Here is an 18,064-nt window from a genome sequence, read left to right as displayed (position 1 = left end):
AAAAAAAAAAAAAAAAAAATCAGGAGAGACTAAAAAAGTTTAAATAATCCATTATCCTGCCACTCCAAAATAATCTCTATTTATATTTTGGCGAATTTCTTTCCTTATTTTGTTCTATGCCTATACAAATATACACCCTTTCAGACATACAAAAAGGAATCATCACTTTTAATGGCTACATATTATGCCATTAAACAATGCCTATTAATACACTGTTTCCATTCCATACCCCCCCATAATGTAACAATTTTGTTACTTAATGGGGTACATTCTAGGTGTGAAATGTAGGGGTAGGTTTCTCCCAGGGCTTTGGGCCACCTTTCTGCTGTCCCATGTATTGGTGGAGGGAGAGGGGAGGGGGATGAGACCCTCACCAGCCCCCATTTCTTGCCTAGCCTTTAGAAAGTCCCAATACATTAGTCACAGTGGTTTCTGGGACACACATATTTCTGGCTAGGGACACATAAAGGAGGGATTTCAGGACGATAAACCCAGTTTTCATTGCAGTTCCATAGTCGCCAGGCTAAAGCCCGATGCCAGCCCGCCCACCCAGAACCATGGGGGGCCAGTGGCAGACCCCAGGCCTCCTGAACAGCACACCTTGGCAGGGAGCGGCAGCCCATGCCTGTAATCCCAGCACTTTGGGAGACCGAGGCGGGCATATCACTTGAACAGCACGCCTCTAAGACATGCGATGAGATCCTGAGGCCCAGCTGGGGATGGGACTTGCCCCAGATCGGAGCCTGCTCCCCCACCCACTCAGTGGGCTGTGTGTCCTCTTCTGTGATGGGAGAGCAAACCACAGGCACTGCTGGGGAGATCCCAGGACACGTGAGCTCCCAAGGAAGAGTGGCCATTTCTTTATAGCAATTTGCCCTCCAGTAATGATTTTAATAAATGACTGAGTGGTAACTGTTCGGTGTGTCTCCTGCTCAGCCAGGAGCTCTGCAAGGGCAAGACCTGGGCGAGTTTGACTGGGCTGTTTTAGCCGCACCAGCTCAGATCCAAGCCCTGGGTGGGCCCGCAGTGGGTGCCCAACCCAGGCCTGACACACAGGGGGTCAGTGGGGCCGCCAGGACCAGGGCCCAGGTGTCCACCCCACCCTACCACCACCCCTCCATCCCTGCCTGTCACACTTAGGAGCTGCAGAAGGACCAGAAACAGAGAGGAACCCAGAGAGAGGGCTGGCCCATCCAAGAAAGACTCTCTACCCGCCTCACCTTCAGGGCTCAAGGACAAGAATGAAGGGCTGGAAGCCAGTGAGTCACACTTTGAGGAATACGGGCGGGCAGGAGGAAGGAAGCTGTGGATGGCCACACTCGCTTGGTGCCTGCGGGTCTGAGACACAGAGGGGCCCAAACCACTCCTTCCACAAGGGCAGGGGGGAAGTCACCATCCAGGCCCCTCCCACATCTGTCCTGCCCCTCTGTAACCACCACAGCTCCCCCTCCCCCCCGACAAACACAATCTGCACCTACCAGGCCCTTCATCCAGAGAGCTTCAGGGTCCCTGTGCTCCCAGGATGTAGGACTTTGCAATGGCATGCTTGCATGCATTCATTCATTCCTTCTAGGGGACTAAAACAATTTGCACTAATAAATGTTCATTACAGTTATTGACTCCTGAGCATTTATTGTGCTTTACACACATAATTTATAACCTATACAATCCAATATAGAAGTATTATCATGCCCATTTTACAGCTAATGAAACTAAGGTATAAAGCATCATGGCACCTGACCTAGGGGCACTTGTTCAGCTGCTGGTGGAGCAAGTCTGAGCCGTGAGCCACCTGTCCACCTCAGGGGAGCCCGGAGTGAGTGAGCCCTCAGGTATTTGTATCATAGATGGGAATTAGAATCACAACCATGAGCTGGGTGTGTAATCCCAGCACTTTGGGAAGCCAGGCAGGAAAATTGCTTAGCTCAGGAGTTTGAGACCAGCCTGGGCAACACAGGGAAACTCGTCTGTATAAAATATAAAAATAAATTAGTCCCATGTGGTGTACACCTGTGGTCTCAGCTACTGGGGAGACTGAGGCAGAAGGATTGCTGGAGCCTGGGAGGTCAAGGCTGCAGTAAGGTATGATTGCGTTACTTCACTCCAGCCTGGGCAACAGTGCAAGACCCTGTCTCAAAAACAAAAACAAGGCCAGGTGCGGCGACTCACGCCTGTAATCCCAGCACTTTGGGAGGCCAAGGCGGGCAGGTCATAAGGACAGGAGTTTGAGACCAGCCTGTCCAACATGGTGAAACCTCGTCTCTACTAAAAATACAAAAATTAGCCAGGTGTGGTGGTGTGCGCCTGTAGTCCCAGCTACTTGGGAGGCTAAGGCAGGAGAATCGCTTGAACCCAGGATGCAGAGGTTGTGGTGAGCTGAGATCGCACCACTGCACTCCAGCCTGGGTGACAGAGCAAGACTCCATCTCAAAAAAAAAAAAAGGAAAGAAAAAGAAAAAGAAGAAAGAATCACAACCATGTAAGAAGGGCTACAGGGGCACACAGGTAACCAAGGGGCTGTGGGAGCTCGGAGGAAGAGCCTGATTCAGCCTGCCAGGAATGGGGCTCCTGGCTGTAGGGCTTGGCCTGTGAGGACATTTCAGGTTCTGGACTTGACCTTGAGGGCACAGGATAGACTGGAAGGGTCAATCTGAAGGAGGGTGACATATGGTAAATAGCAAGGTCACTCTACTACCAGAGGCTCTGATCCAACCCCTCCATTGAACCATAGGGGAAACTGAGGCCTGTAGAAGAGGTAGGACTCACCCAAGGCCACAGAGGTCTGAGGCTAAACCGGCCTCCCACCTACAGAGCTGGACTCCCAGAAGCCACACAGGGAACTGTAGAAAGAGGGGAGGGGGGACGGGGGCCCCAGCCCTAATCACACAGGAAGTCTGCCAGACCCCACCCGGGGGCCTCCAGGCAGGACAAGCCGCCCAGCCCCCAGCCTGCAGGGCAGGCACCAGAAACAGCTCCTCTGGGATTCTGCCACAATCTCAGCAGGAAGACAGGAAAGCTGAGCTGGGCAGCCTGCTACAGCCGGGCCAGGATTGGAGGTTTGGCCTCCCAGGACCAGGCCCGCTCTCAGGTCACTGAGAAAGTCACTCTTCTGCTCCAAGAAGGGCCCCTGCCTCTGGCCAGAGAGAAATGAAGAGTTTCTGAGATCCCAGTTGGCTTCGGGTCAGGGTGAGAGAAAGGGCTCAGTGTATTCAACCCGTTGGCTCAAATCTTCCCCATCCTGCCATCCTCCTTGAGAGATGGGGTCCCCTCCACTCTAGAGATGGGGAACTGAGGCCCAGAGGAGAGACGCCCCTGGACCAAGGTCACGCAGTGAGCAGTGACTGTCCCAAGCTGGGCCAGGAGGGCTGACCCCAGGAGAGTCCTCAGGGGTCGGCCCCCACCCCTTTGGAAGGAAGGGCTCCCCTTTCCCCCTCCCCTTTTCCTGGCAGCCTGAAATATAGGAGTGGGGGTGGGAGGGGAGTGTGGCTTCGGCTTTTCCAGTCTAACACAGCCCCTCACTGTCTGCGCGCAGACAGGCCTGGGCTCCCTCCTCAGACACAGGCCCATCTGTGAGGCCCGCGCAGGGCCTGCTTCTCTCCTGGAGAGCTTGTTTGTTTACCCAGTTCTCATAATTATAAGTTCTACAGCCCCACCCGGCCCAATCATTCCTTCTCTGACCATCCTCTGCCGTCTAGGGCACTGCATGGGTGCGGGGGGCCGGGAGTAAGAAGTCAGAGGGAAGAGCTTCATGCTGGGGTCAAGGCCCTGCGTGCCAGCCAGGCTCTGCAGCCGCTGAGAGCACAGGCATGTCCCTTCCTCTTCCTGGGCCTCAGTGTACTCAGACATGAGAAAAATGACGGGGTTACTTAGAGGATCTCATAGGGTCCTTGTGGGCTAGGAGGAGGAAAGATCTGGGCCTGAAAAAGAAAAGCAGACAGTTCCCATCAGCACCTCAAAATCAAGGCGGGGCTGTGGGAGGTGCAGCGGGGTGACAGGCAGACACCTCCCCCAGCCCACCAGGGCCTGCTCGCCCCAAAGCTCAAGCTCAGCTCTCTTTTCTCCCCTTCGCCTCCCAGAGAACACTGCTCTCAAAAAAAGCAAAACCAAAAAGCAAAACAGAAGTGCAATTGTCAGCTCCCTCCTCCTCTAGATGCCGGAATCACCCCTTAAATCTCTGACAGGCCAGGCAAATGGCACACAGCTCCCCTAAGAACTCAGCTAAAACGCAATTGCCAGCCGGGCACAGTGGCTCACTCCTGTAATCCCAGCACTTTGGGAGGACAATGTGGGCAGATCACAAGGTCAGGAGTTCGAGACCAGCCTGACCAACGTGGTGAAACCTCGTCTCTACTAAAAACACAAACATTAGCCAGGTGTAGTGGTGGGCACCTGTAGTCTCAGCTACTCAAGAGACTGAGACAGGAGAATTGCTTGACGCCAGGATGCGGAGGTTGAAGTGAGTTGAGACCACACCACTGCACTCCAGCCTGAGTGACAAAGCGAGACTCCATTAAAAAAAAAAAAAATGCAATTACCATTTACTGAGAACCCTCCACAGGCCAGGAACTGTGTAGTGCACCCATCACAAAGGCAGGGAGCACCAGTCGCATCTCAGTGACAGCTGGAGCTGCGAGGGAGGAGAGCTGAGTGTCAAAGGCCACACAACTTTCAGTGGCGGAAGCATACTGCCACCTGGTCAAGGCCAGACATGCTGCTTCTTGAGATGGGCCGACTGAGTACTGAAACCAACATGCACTCTGGGAAACATAAAGATCCACGGGCTTTGTAACATGAGCCACAGCACACCCAGCTTGATGGAACCTTCTTAGCTGGCATGAGCTCCATGAGATCAGGGTTCATGTCACTGCTTCATCCCCAGTTCCCAGCTCTGGCCCAGGCACAGGACAGCTTTCAGAGCAAGCTCTTCCTTCAACAGCAAGATCGCCTCCTGAAATCTGCACCTGCTCTGTGCCTTCAGTGCAGCCCAGGGCCCGCAGGCGCCCAAGAGGTCAGAGCTGGAAGGGCATGCCCATTGCACAGATAGGCAAAGTGAGGAGGAGGCACAGAGAGAAGGAAGGACTTGCCAGAGGTCACCTGGCACCCGTCCTGGGGAGCCCATCTCCCAGCCTACACCCATCAGTGGCTCCTGGCAGAGGGAGTAAATCAGAGGTGAGTGGAGCACAGGTGGGTGGGTGGCTTCTTCCCAACAGACTCCTCTTCGAGAAGGTGCTAAGCTTCACAAACTTGGCTAGACACAAATAGCTCTGCTCAGCATGGGAAAGACAGACGGCAGTTGCAGTTGGCTTGGCCACAGATGGGTGGGTTGGGAAGTGTCTGCACTTTGCAAACCACACTTTTTTCTTCCTCCCCTCCTGGATGCCTAGTTACCCCCTGGGCCTTCACCCCTGCTGTGGACCCTCCACCCAGCACCCTGGCCCACAGCCGGCACTTCCAATCTGCAAGAGAAGGGCCTCCCTTGGCCAAAGTCCTGTGTGAAACATACATAAGAGTAACAGCGGATGAACCATGTTCCCTGAGTGTGAAAAGCTCTTCACATCATCTTACCAACCCTGCACAACAACCTCGGGGGTCTGGGATGCTGTTGTGCCCACTTTACAGATGAGGAATTTGAGGTCCAGAGAAGGGAAGGCAGCTGCCAAATGACAGGGCAGTCCTGACAGCATCTCGAAACCAGGATCTCTGACTCCCAGTCTCTTTCTTTCTTTCTTTTTTTAAATTTGAGCTCTGTCACTCAGGCTGGAGTGTAGTTGGATGTTCACTGCAACTTCCACCTTCCAGGTTCAAGCGATTCTTCTGCCTCAGCCTCCCGAGTAGCTGGGACTACAGGCATGCACCACCACCCTCAGCTAATTTTTGTATTTTTAGTAGAGATGGGGTTTCACCATATTGGCCAGGCTGGTCTCGAACTCCTGACCTTGTGATCCACCCACCTTGGCCTCCCAAAGTGCTGGGATACAGATGTGAGTCACCGCATCTGGCCAGGCTCTTTCTGCTCTGCCCTTGAAGGAAAAGAAGGTTCTCGTTTTCAGGGCTGCCTGGGAAGGGAATGAGTTTCCTGTCACTGGAGGAGTGGGGGCAGATGCTGCAGGACCAGTGGTTGGAGGTGTGTCTTAATAAAACAACCTACAGAATCGATACAGGTTTTCCTGTAGGCCAAGAATCATGGACATCAGCTCGCCCCAGCCCTGCACAGCACCATCACTGAGGCCTGGCCATGCCAGGCCCCTGTACACACATGTCCCTCATGGCACCTGACCCCCACCCCCACAGGTCCAGTGCCTCCCACCATGGGGTTCACCTTGCTCATGCAAGCTGACCCACTGGTGCCACTTCTGACTGAAAATGCCTCCAAGGCCTCCCTGGGGCCCTCAGGACAAAGGTCCCTCCTCACCAAGGCCGGCCCTGTGGTTCTTTCCTCTACCTCCCCATCCTGAGTCCCAGCAAGCTGGCCCACCCCAGAGCAGTCGCCTTTCCCTTTGGGAACATTGACTGCCCTGAGGAGGGACAGCCAGCCAGGAAGCACCCACAGGCAGGCACCACATGAGTGTGCAGCTGTGTGTCCCTCCTGCCCAGCACAGTGCTGGGCACATAGTAGGTGTTCAATAACTATCAACTGAATTAATACGAGAAAAAAGGACTCCATGTGTCAGGGGCCAGAGCTCATCACACCCCTTGATGGTCTCACGGGCATGCACCTCTATGTCTACATGGAAGCCCCGCCCTGCCTTTGGAAGGCATCTTGAGACCCCTACCAAGGGTTTTCAGAGGCAGAGAATTCCCAAGACTAGATACTGGTATTGAGGTCACAGATGGGGAGAAAAGTCACAGAGAGGTATAGTCATTGGTCCAGAGTCACACAGCAGATGGTCAATGGGACCAGGCTTAAGGCTTACAAGTCTAGTTCTTAACACACAGCTAGGCAGGGAGGGAGCATGTTCCCATCCATCTTTTTACCCTTTTCCTCTGTGTACTTCCAAATCCCAGGCACAGAACGGATGCTGCTGCTGAAGGACTGACCTTGCTGTAACCACATCCCCATCCCACCAGCCTCCAAGTACGCGCTGAATACCCCAGGTGTCCAGGCCCATAGGCTGGTGCTCCTCTGGCCTTGGAAGGGAAGGAGATTCTCATATTCAGGACTGCCTAGGAGGAGAGTGGGTCATGTCGACTTCCTGGAGCACATGGCAGGGAGCAGGGGGTGCATGAGGCCACAGGACAGACCTGGCACATCTCCCTGGGTGCCAAGTTAGTGCAATGAACAATCATAACAGCTGCCATTCATGTATTGTCACCTCCCACCAACACTGTGCTGCACCGACTGAGGACTTGATCCTCATACCTTAAGATGCCAGAACTAACATCCTCTTATACGGTGGGCTCTAAGGCTCAGAGAAGGTGACTGACTTGTCCCCAAACACCCGTCCATCCAGTGGCAGAGCCAGGACTCGAACCCAGGCAGTCTGACTGCAAAGCCTTGCCCCAAAATCTGTGGGCTCCCTGCTTCTTCAAGCTTACCACCCACTATGTAACCAGGCAGGCCCCTTCACCTTTGTGGGCCAGGAGCAGCATCGCTCCAAAATCGGGACCCGTCCCAAGCGGTAGATACTTCCTGTTCTTCCAGTTTTAAAAATTTGTGAGATCAAAAGATTGTAGCCTTCCATGACTCAGGCCCTAAGATTCTACCAGGAGAAGAGAATGGCTTTGCTCCACCCTCAAGGGTTTGAAGCCTAGGCATCCGCCCGGACTCCTTCCTTAAACTTCTGCCCAGCAGCGTCTACAGAATACTCTTCTTCCTCCGGCAGAGAAGTGGATGGGGGTGGGGCAGGGGAAGGAAAAAGCAGTGCAGGAATTTCTGCAACCGCAGGATGATGCTTGAAGGAGTCCCGGGTGGAGTGAGTCATGAGCTCTGCCCGTGGCAAACGAGGAGGGGGGCGCAGGGAAGGAGAATGCGGCTGGTCAGAGAGGCCATGAGTCTCAGACTGAGTAATGACGGGTGGGATAGATTTGTGCAACCTACAGGAGCCTGACACAGCCACTCTGTTCCCACTTGGCTCCTCCTCCCACTTCCTCTCCCGGCTTTCAAAAGCCTGCCTCTCTTGGAGGCCTTTTTCACAGTGTCCCCCTGCCCAATCTGGGTACCACAGATGACATAGGCATAGCAGAACATGGTTTAAATAGCTAAGGCCTTGGACTACCCGGCTCAGGCTTACTACTGACGTGCGGATTCAATGACACAATACAGACAAAGGAAGGTTTGGCACATAGCAAGTGCTCAGTTAAACCGTTGCTAATCTTACAGTTATCACTTGGAGCCTGATTAATGCCCCTCCCTGTTCCATCAACCATGTCTTCAGACAGAAAATACATCCATCCCTACACATCACAGGCCAGACTATATGGCTACACACCCAGAGGCCATGGTCATCAGTCCCCGTCCCCAGCTCACAGGCAGCCCCTTCAAGCCCACTAGCCCCTGAACGATGCTCAGAGATGTCAGGAAGGAGCTTCCCTCTAAACTCCCAGGTTGGTGGAAGCAGAGTGGAGGAAGAGTTGGGCTGGGACACGAATTGGCCTTCAGCAGTGAAGTTGACCAGAGCCAGAAACAAAACACACACAGTGGCTCTGTTTGCCCCTAAAAACCAACACGTGAGAAACAACCTAATGTCCAGCATTAGGGAAAAAGCTGAGAAAATGTCCCTCTCTGTCCTCAGATGGAATAAAATGCAGCCTTTGGGGATGCTTCCAGGGAGGTTTTAATGACCTGGGAGACATGTTTATCATAAATCATGTGGTGAAAGCAGCAAGACATAAACTTGAGTCATGGTCCGGCAAAGTCGAACCATCGCAGACGGGAAGTACTCCCGGAGGATGAAGCGGTTATCGCAGGATGGAGGCTGAGTGGTTCCTATTCCTGTTTTTCTGCTTCGATCCTCAGGCAGCAGGGAGGGCAGCCATGGCCCAGCTTGGGTTTAGAAAGGTCTCTTTGGCAGTGTGTGTGTGGGAAGGACTAGAGGCTCCGAGGAGGCTGGGGCAGCTCCCAGTAGGCGAGGCCAGCACTCAGGCCGCAGCAGTGAGAAAGGAACAGTCTGGGGGACTGGAAGAGGCTGGATAGAGGGGAAGGCAGGGTCAAAGCCAACAAAAGCATGTTATGTAAGACCCAAGAGACAGCAGCATCCCCAGATGCTTTATCCCCAGGGGCTGACCTGGACCTTGGCTGAGGGCAGCCGCCCAGGCCCAGGCACTGCTTCCGACCAGCCTGGCCTCTCTGCAAAGTCCAGGAGAGCAATGAGGAAGCCATGTAGCAGGGTGAGGGGTGGCAGAAGGCAGAACCCCTCCACCCCTTCACTCCTGGTACCTACAGCCACTTCCCCAATGTTGAGAAGTAGACTTTTTTTTTTTTTTGAGACAGAGTCTCACTCTGTCACCCAGGTTGGAATGCAATGACACGATCCCATCTCACTGCAACCTCTGCCTCCCAGGCTCAAGTGATTCTTGTGCCTCAGCCTCCCATGTAGCTGGGACTACAGGCATCCACCACCATGCCTGGCTAATTTTTTAGTAGAGATGAGGTTTCACCATGTTGGCCAGGCTGGTCTCAAACTCTTGACCTCAGGTGCTCTGCCTGCCTCAGTCTCCCAAAGTCCTGGGATTACAGCCATGAGTTACCACGCCCAGCAGAGAGGTAGGTTTTTAAAATCACTTTGGAAAAAGGCATTATTCGTTTTGCTCAATAAATAAGTGAGAGACCCTTCTTCTCATATCTGGTTGTCAAAAGGATGAAAATGCTCAGTGCTAAGGTCCCCTTAGCAGGAGAGTGTCAAACACCTGCTGCCTTGTTAAAGGCCATGTGTCCATCTACCAAAAGGTTACCCAGGCTGGGCATAGCGGCTCATGCCTGTAATCCCAGCACTTTGGGAGGCCAAGGCAGGTGGGTTACCTGAGGTCAGGAGTTCAAGACCAGCCTGACCAATATGGTGAAACCCCATCTCTACTAAAAATACAAAAATTAGCTGGGCGTGGTAGCAGGCGCAGGTAGTCCCAGCTACTTGGGGGGCTAAGACAGGAGAATTGCTTGAACACAAGAGGTGGAGGTTGCAGTGAGCCAAGGTGGCACCACTGCACTCCAGCCTGGGCGATCAGAGCTAGACTCCGTCTCAAAAATAAAAATAAAAAAAGGTGACCCAGGAGTTCTATTTCAAGGCCTCTCCTATATGGAATATTACAGAGGGTATGTACCAGGAGGTTCAAGCAGCACCGTGAATACTAGCAAAACACTGGAAACAATCCAAGTGCCCACTCACAGGGGGCTGGGTAAACGAACCATCCATGCACAGGAACGAACTCATCAAGAAAAGACCGAGGTAGTCCTGTGTGTTCTGACACAGAAAGAGAGCCACCAATTTGCCAAGTGAAAAAATCAAACCACAGAAGCATAGAATAAGATCTCTTTTTATAGGCTGGGTGTGGTGGCTCACACCTGTAATCCTAGAACTTTAGGAGGCTGAGGTGGGTAGATCAGAAGGTCAGAAGTTTGAGACCAGCCTGGCCAACATGGTGAAACCCAGTCTCAATTAAAAATACAAAAATTAGCCTGGCATGGTAGAGCACACCTGTAATCCCAGCTACTTAGGAGGCTGGGGCAGGAGAAGTACTTGAACCTGGGAGGCAGAGGTTGCAGTGAGCCGACATCGTGCCAATGCACTACAGCCTGAGCAACAGAGTGAGACTCTGTCTCAAAAAAAAAAAAAACTCTTTTTATAAACCAAACTATTGTGAGCATGTACAGAGAGAGGTAGGTTTGGAAACAGTGACACACCACACTGAAGTGATTTCTTCTGGGAAGTGGGATTTAAGGAAGAAAGATGGAGGGTGCTTTCATTTTTTCACTTTATGCTCCTACGTTGTTTGTATATGCAGTACTTTTGCTCAGGCAATCCTTCCAACTCAGCCTCCCATGTAGCTGGAAGCCCAGGCACATACCACCATGCCCAGCTAATTTTTTGTATTTTTACTAGAGACGGGGCTTTGCCATGTTGCCCAGGCTGGTCTTGAACTTCCAAGCTCAAGCAATCCGCCCTCTTCAGCCTCCCAAAGTGCTGAGATTACAGGCGCGAGCCACCCCCCTAGCCTGTGCACACATTACTTTTGCAATTAGACAAAATGTTCGGTGGGTGCCTAGAGTTGGGAAGGACTAGGAAGAAACAGGAGCGACTACTAAGGGGTAGGGGACTTTTTTCAGGGCTGAAGAAAACGCTCTAACTCCCTACAGGTGGCAATGGCTGCGCAATTCTGTGAATATACTAAAAGCCACTGAAATGTACACTTCAGGTGAGTGAATTGTATGGTAGGCAAATTATGCCTCAATAAAGCTGTTATTTTTGGCTGGGCGTGGTGGCTCACCCCCGTAATGCTGGCACTTTGGGAGGGTGAGGTAGGTGGATCACCTGAGGTCAGGAGTTTGAGACCAGCCTGACCAATATGGTGAAACCCCCATCTCTACTAAAAATACAAAAATTAGCCAGGCATGGTGGTGCGTACCTGTGACAGGGGACCGAAGCAGGAGAATTGCTTGAACCCAGAAGGTGGAGGTTGCAGTGGGCCGAGACTGTGCCAGTGCCCCTGGACTCCAGCCTGGGAGACAGAGCCAGACTGTCTCAAAAAAAAAAAAAAAAAGATGTTACTCACAACTGTAATCCCAGCACTTTGGGAGGCCAAGGCTCCCAAAGGAGGCTTGCTTGATCCCAAAGGATTGCTTGAACCCAGGAGTTCAAGACCAGCCTGGGCAACATAGGGAGACCCTGTCTCTCTCTCTCACACACACACACACACACACACACACACACACATAGCTAGGCATGGTGGTGCACAGCTGTAGTCCCAGCTACTTGGGAGGCTGAGGTGGGAGGATTGCTTGAGCCCAGGAGGTTGAGGCTGCAGTTAGCTATGATGATGCCACTGCACTCCAGCCTGGGTGACAGAGCAAGACCCTGTCTCAAAAAAAAACAATGTTAGTCCATGGTTGTAGAGGTTGTATTGGGACTCTGAGCTGGCTTCAGTCTGGGGGAGATTTGTGGGGAAAATTTAGGATCATTAGGCCCTCAGAGCTGAAAGTAACTTCAGCCATTGAGTAACCCACCCACTTTGGTTCACAACTAGGGAAACTGAGACCCAGGGAGAGGAAGTGGCCTGCCCAAGGATCCTCAGGCCTCCCTGCTCCCAGGCCAGCGCTTCTTCCTCTCCGCCTGCTCCCTCATGTAAGGAGGAGGGAGTCACCCTCCCACCAGCCCCACGGGGCTCCCAGTGTGGAAACAAGCCTCTGCTTGCCAGGGGCTTTGAAATCCCAGGATGAAAGGTGCCGTGGCAGCAAAACAGCACCGTGGCCGGGAGCACGCCTGACCTTTGCCAGGACTTGCACGCAGGCTGGCATTCACCTGCTCACCTGCTCAGGGAGGGCACGAAACTGCAGGTCGAACCTCAGAGCCCTGACAGGCCTGGGAGCTCAGAGCACTGTGGGAAGGGATGTTCCTAACTCTGACATTTTTACTGGGGCAAAGAACAAGGCCTCAGGTAGGGAGGACTCTGGAATTTTAATTGCCGGCTTTGAGAGGACCTACAGCTCCTTGGGTGGGGTGAGGAAGGTGCATGGATCCCCGGAGGTGGCAAAGCGACCCCTCATTCCCCTCCAACCGAGATTCTAAGGCAGCTCACTTCCTCTGGAGGAGGCTGGGAGGCTTCCCGGCAGCCCCCTTCCAACCCCCCCACCCCACATCAGGAACTCCCCACAGGTGAGCCTGGACCAGGAATTTGAGGCATTTAAAGAGGGTTATAAATAGCACTGAAGTGTCCAGAAAAGAGAGGCCAGCAGGCTCTGAGTGGGCACAACCTTCTTCTGCCCAGCCTGATACCCAGAAAACAAATCCAACTCTCTCCAGTAAAGGACACTTCACCTGTGGTCTCGGTCCCCTCCCCTGTAACATGCCAGCGGACAGAGGGTGGGCTGACAATTCTCAGCCCAGGAGACGGGAAGACAGGCAGGCCCAGCACTGGGTATGAGGAGAGGAAAAACCCCACCGAACGGATGGTACACCCCACCCAGGCCCCTCGAAGGGCCTCAACAGGAGGTCCTGAATGGTAGGACTGTTGAAGCGCCCCAGGAGGTGGCTGCAACAGGGAGGGAACAGGAAGACTCCACCCTGGCCATTCCTCCTCCCAGAGTCCAGGCCTGGTGGGACAAGGAGGCTTTCCAGGACTTAACTCGGCGCTGGTCGGAGGCTACAGAGTCTGATTCACTTCCATATCACCCCAATCGCCCCTGTGCCCAGCCGGCTCCAGGCCTGGCACAAGGGAGGGACTCGGACCTTGGGACTTGGCTCAGGACCACAGTCACCCGGCAGGCCTCCCCAGCTCCTCCCTGTGCCCAGCATGGGTGGGGCCCTGGAGACATGGAGTTAAAGGACACCTGGCCACTGCTCTCAGGGCCTCCTGCTCTCAAGGGAGCGTGGCGAACACGGTGGTGAAACTCTAAAGGGCACGAAAGTAAGTGCAGGCGGACGCGGTGCTCAAGGCCCTCTGGACATCTAGAGGCGACCTACCTGAACAGTCACCCCAAGTATCAGTCCCTCTCCTATGCCAACCAATGAGTTACCCCACATAAGCCTCCCAACAACTCATTAATAAGAAAGAAATCACTGACCCCATTTCAAAGAGGAGAAAACCAAGGTATCCANAGAGGCGACCTACCTGAACAGTCACCCCAAGTATCCAGCCCTGTGCTAGGCAAACCAATGAGTTACCCCACATAAGCCTCCCAACAACTCATTAATAAGAAAGAAATCACTGACCCCATTTCAAAGAGGAGAAAACCAAGGTATCCAAAACAGATGTCTGGGAAACAAATGCTGGGTTTCCACCGAGGGCAGCTCCACCAGCCGGGAGGGCTCGGCCAGAGCGGAGTTTCTCAGGGAGCCGAGATCCTCATCCTATCTCCCCCTCCTCCAGAGTCTGTGGGGAAAAGGCCCCTGCTGCAGCTCCATCTTCCCCAGGAGACTTGGGGACAGCTGTCCTTGGGGAGAAGTGGCCACTGTGCGGTAACAGGCTGAGAGCAAGGCTGGGTGAAAGGCGGCGCTGAGGGGGCTGGCGACTAGCCCTGAGGGCCCCCCACTCTGGTGACCAGTCCCCTGGCCCCTGCTGCCTGCGCCAACTGACATGGAACCCCTCCGCCTCTAAGGCGCCCCAACAATCCCTGGCCCCACTCCCCAGGATCAGTCCCGGGCCTTCATTGGCCGGTCCTCAGGAAGCCTCCGCCACGTGTACCAGGGCTGGGGCCCGGCGGAGCTGAGGACGAGACGGCTGGGGAGGAAGGTGAGCGCGTGCTGGCGGGGTCCGGGAGATCCCAAATCGGGTAGCGGATGGGCTTGGAACGCTTCTGGGCAGGGACAGTCAAGGGTAGGCGGCAGGCTGCGACCCTTGTCCCAGCTTGGCCTAGGGTCGTGGGCTGGGGGTCTGCAAAGCTTGGGCTCCCAAGAGGTTCCAGGAGATAAGGGGCTCCAAGTCCTCTTGAGCCGGGAAAGGTGGCGCCCACAAGGGCGTGGGAAGGGGCTCCCAGGCTCGGAGGGAATGAGCTGTAACGCGGGGCACGCTCCCCGGCGGCTCCTGCCCGCCGGGCCTGACTCTCCAGAGCCCCCAGCCCCGGCGCGGACCGGGGTGGGGGCGTGGTCCGGGGGTTCCGGCTGGACCCCCGGAGCGCGCGGCGCGGCGCGGCGCAGCCCTCACCTGCGATGTGCTGGCGCCGGGCGTCGTCCAGGTGCGTGGACAGCACGTCGCCCATGGCCGGGAGGAGTCGTGGCCCGATCCGGCCGCCGCCGCCACTGCTGCCCGCGCTGCTCAGGCGGACGCCTTTGGCGCCATGGAGCCCCGCCCGCCCTGCTCCCGCCGCTCCCGCCGCCCCGACTGCGGCTTCCGCTCCGGCTCCGCTCCCACTGGGGCCCAGTCCCTCCCGCCGGCGGCCTCGGCCCCCTCTCTGCCCTCGGCCCTGCACCCCTGCGCCCCGCCAGGCCCCGCCCGCGGCCCTACACCCCTGCGCCTGCCGCGCCCCACCCCGCCCCCGCCCCGGCCCCGCCCAGCCCCGCAGGCCGGCCCCGCCCCCTCCGCGGCTTTGGGCGGGCGGGGCACAGGGGCCGGGGACAACCGGGACCTCCCGGCAGACAAAGAGAAGGTCCCAGAAAGGGAGACTGCGGAGAATGCGCCCGCCCTAGACCTAAACGAAAAAAGAGACGGGGCTGGTGGGAGCATCTGAAAAACTGGGGGTGCTCTAGGGGGCTCCAGCCTGAGTGTCACCTCCTCCCCTCCCAACCCTGCCAGCTCGGGAAGAGAATCACGCCGAGGAGGATGTAGAGCATTGGCAGGGGACGCCTGGGCCCACGAGCCGGAATTCGGGGTTCGGCCCCCTCCTCCTGTTCCCTGAACTGTGCCCCCTGCCCCCCTAGTCCCGCCCGCCACTGCCCGCGCTCAGGAAGTTCCCTGGCCTTGATTCGACCTGCCCCAGAAGGTGTGCCGCCCGGTCTTGCACAATAGCTATGGGAAGGGGGTGGGGAGGGCTCGGGCCGAAGGCATCCCGGCCCCAGTGCCAGGCGGGCTTTCCTCGGGCCCTCGGGCCCAGCATAGGGGCATTTCACTTGGGAGGCGGCTTGTGGGACAGAGCAAATCAGAAAAGGAAAAAGCAATAGTACTTTACAGTTTGCAAAAGACTACCGGAGTCCAAACCCAGAGACTGGCATGCACCAGCCCATGGAGCTGGGCATGGGTGGGTCGCCAGTGCCAGGGGAATGTGTCTCAGTCTCAGGACCTCCCAAGCTGGTAGGGGAGACAGGTTAACAAGTGGGATCCCCAGATCCCAATCCTTCCTTGGCTGCTGGTGCTCGGGTCTCCTGATCCGCATTGGGATAAGGTCATCCACTTTCTGCTTGTTTACCTCTGGTAGCTACTCACCACTTCTCCATGCATTTCACCCTGTTATTGGACAGCTCTTAGTGTAACTGTGACACACGGCAGAAAGTGATGATGATAACAGTTAAATTGCTGAGCACCTGTACTTCAGGCCTATGCACATCACAGGAGGTAGGTTTGAAATGGATTAAAGTGATGCAGGCGTTCAGTCATGCATTCAGTCACTTACCAGTCATTCAGCAACAGGTGGTCAACACCTGTGTGCCAGGCCCTCTCCTAGATACTGGGGGTAAAAAGAGGAGGAAGTCCAAGCTGCCCTCCTCTCTGTGACCCTGGACAATTGGCATTACCTCTTTGAACTTCAGCTATCTCATCCGTCAAAAGAGAATGACGCTTTTTGAGGGAGGATTAAATGAGATAACAAAACGCCCAGCATAGTGCCTGGCACAGGGTCCGTCATCTCTCAATAAACAGAACCTGTCATTCTATGACTCGTAGTCCCTGCCCTCTAGAGCTTAGAGAAGCTTGAGGAAGGAGCAAAACATTCTGTTTTAAGGAAAATCACGGAGGGAGTAGGACCGGAACTGGAAGTTGAAAAACAAGACTTTTGACAGCAGATACTGAGAAACAGCATTCCAGGGAGTGGGGACAGCACAGGCAGAGACCCAGCTTTTGAAGGGCAGAATGCATTCATGTGGCAAAAAGTCATCATCAGGTGGAGTTGAAGTCTGGCTGGCAGGGATCACTAATTTCCTTTCATACAGGTTGGAACTGAGGCCCAGAGAGGGAAGTGACTTGCTAAGGGAGAGGGAGAACAGAGGGAGAGGCAGAGGGAGAACCTGGCCAAAGGCACCAGTGTCTGATTCTCTGAACAACCAGAAGCAAATGATGCTGATAACCTCGTTTCATTTTTCCCACAGCCCAAACTGCAGGGTCTGCTCTGCCCAGGGAAGAGCTAGCCAGAGCTAGCTGGCATCTGGACACTGGAGGGAATCTCCTAGGCGAGGCTGGAGGCCTAGGCCAGGCTGGGTAGAGATGGGACCACAGCAGCCTTTCCCCAGCCTTCAGGGCACACCCAAGCCTGTGAGCCTAGAACCCCTACAGGCTCCCTGCCATGCAAAGCCCTGACCCAGTGACCCCAAATGGGGAGGAAACTTGAGCATCCAGGTCTCCTCTTGCTTTGGAGACCTTCTGTCATATGTCACCTAATCCATTAAGCATACATGGCCTCATATGTGAGAGGCACAGGAGATGAGAGTGGAAAGGCGGCCGGGCGCAGTGGTGCGCGCCTGTAACCCCAGCTACTCAGGAGGCTAAGGCAGGAGAGTCGCTTAAACCTGGGAGGCAGAGGTTGCAGTGAGCCAAGATCGCACCACTGCACTCCTGCCTGGGTGACAGAGCAAGACTCCATCTCAAAAAAAAAAAGTCTATGTATTGACTGAGGTGGTGGTAGTAGTACATATTTATCTAAATTTATCAAACTGTATGGATGCATCAAACAGACACATTTTATTATATCAAAATTACACTTCAACAAAGCTTATTTTATTTCTATTTTTGAGACAGAGTCTCTCTCTCTTGTCCAGGCTGGAGTGCAGTGGTGCAAACATGGACTCAGTTCAGCCTTGACCTCCTGGGCTCAGGGCTTCCTCCTGGCAGCCTCGGGCTACCCCACCCCGCTAATTTAAAAATGCTTTTCATAGACGTGGTGTCTCACTATGCTGCCCAGGCCGGTCTCCAACTCCTGTGCTCAAGGGATCCTCCCTTTTAAGCCTTCCAAAGTGCTAGGATTATAGGTATGAGGCACTATTTATTTTAAAAAGTGAAAAATATATATGCAACCACCTACTATGTGTTGGGTACTATTGTAGGTATTGGGGATATATCAGTATGGAAGACAGTCAAGGTCCCCGTCTTCATAAAGGTTATAATCTTATGCTGGGGGGAAAATACAACAAATGAATAAAGTGACTTCAGAGAGTAATAAACATTAAGATGGGAGGGGCCGGGCGCGGTGCCTCAAGCCTGTAATCCCAGCACTTTGGGAGGCCGAGGCGGGTGGATCACGAGGTCAAGAGATCGAGACCATCCTGGTCAA

General features: G+C 54.5%; 1 protein-coding gene across 1 annotated transcript in view; it reads right to left on the bottom strand.

The window, feature by feature from the left end:
• The window catches only part of NIBAN2 (niban apoptosis regulator 2), a 58,124-nt gene extending 43,046 nt beyond the window's left edge, over nt 1-15,078 (bottom strand). The window contains exon 1 of the mRNA XM_017549091.2: nt 14,794-15,078. Within this exon, the coding sequence (XP_017404580.1) occupies nt 14,794-14,848 (55 nt within the window). The 5' untranslated portion in view covers nt 14,849-15,078. The remainder of the gene's footprint in view (nt 1-14,793) is intronic.
• Nucleotides 15,079-18,064: the final 2,986 nt, after the last annotated feature.

Source organism: Cebus imitator, unplaced genomic scaffold (assembly GCF_001604975.1).
Source record: "Cebus imitator isolate Cc_AM_T3 unplaced genomic scaffold, Cebus_imitator-1.0 Scaffold216, whole genome shotgun sequence".
NCBI classification, from domain to species: domain Eukaryota; kingdom Metazoa; phylum Chordata; class Mammalia; order Primates; family Cebidae; genus Cebus; species Cebus imitator.
The sequence above is the reverse complement of the archived record's forward strand: the minus strand, read 5'-3'. Positions and strand labels throughout refer to the sequence as shown.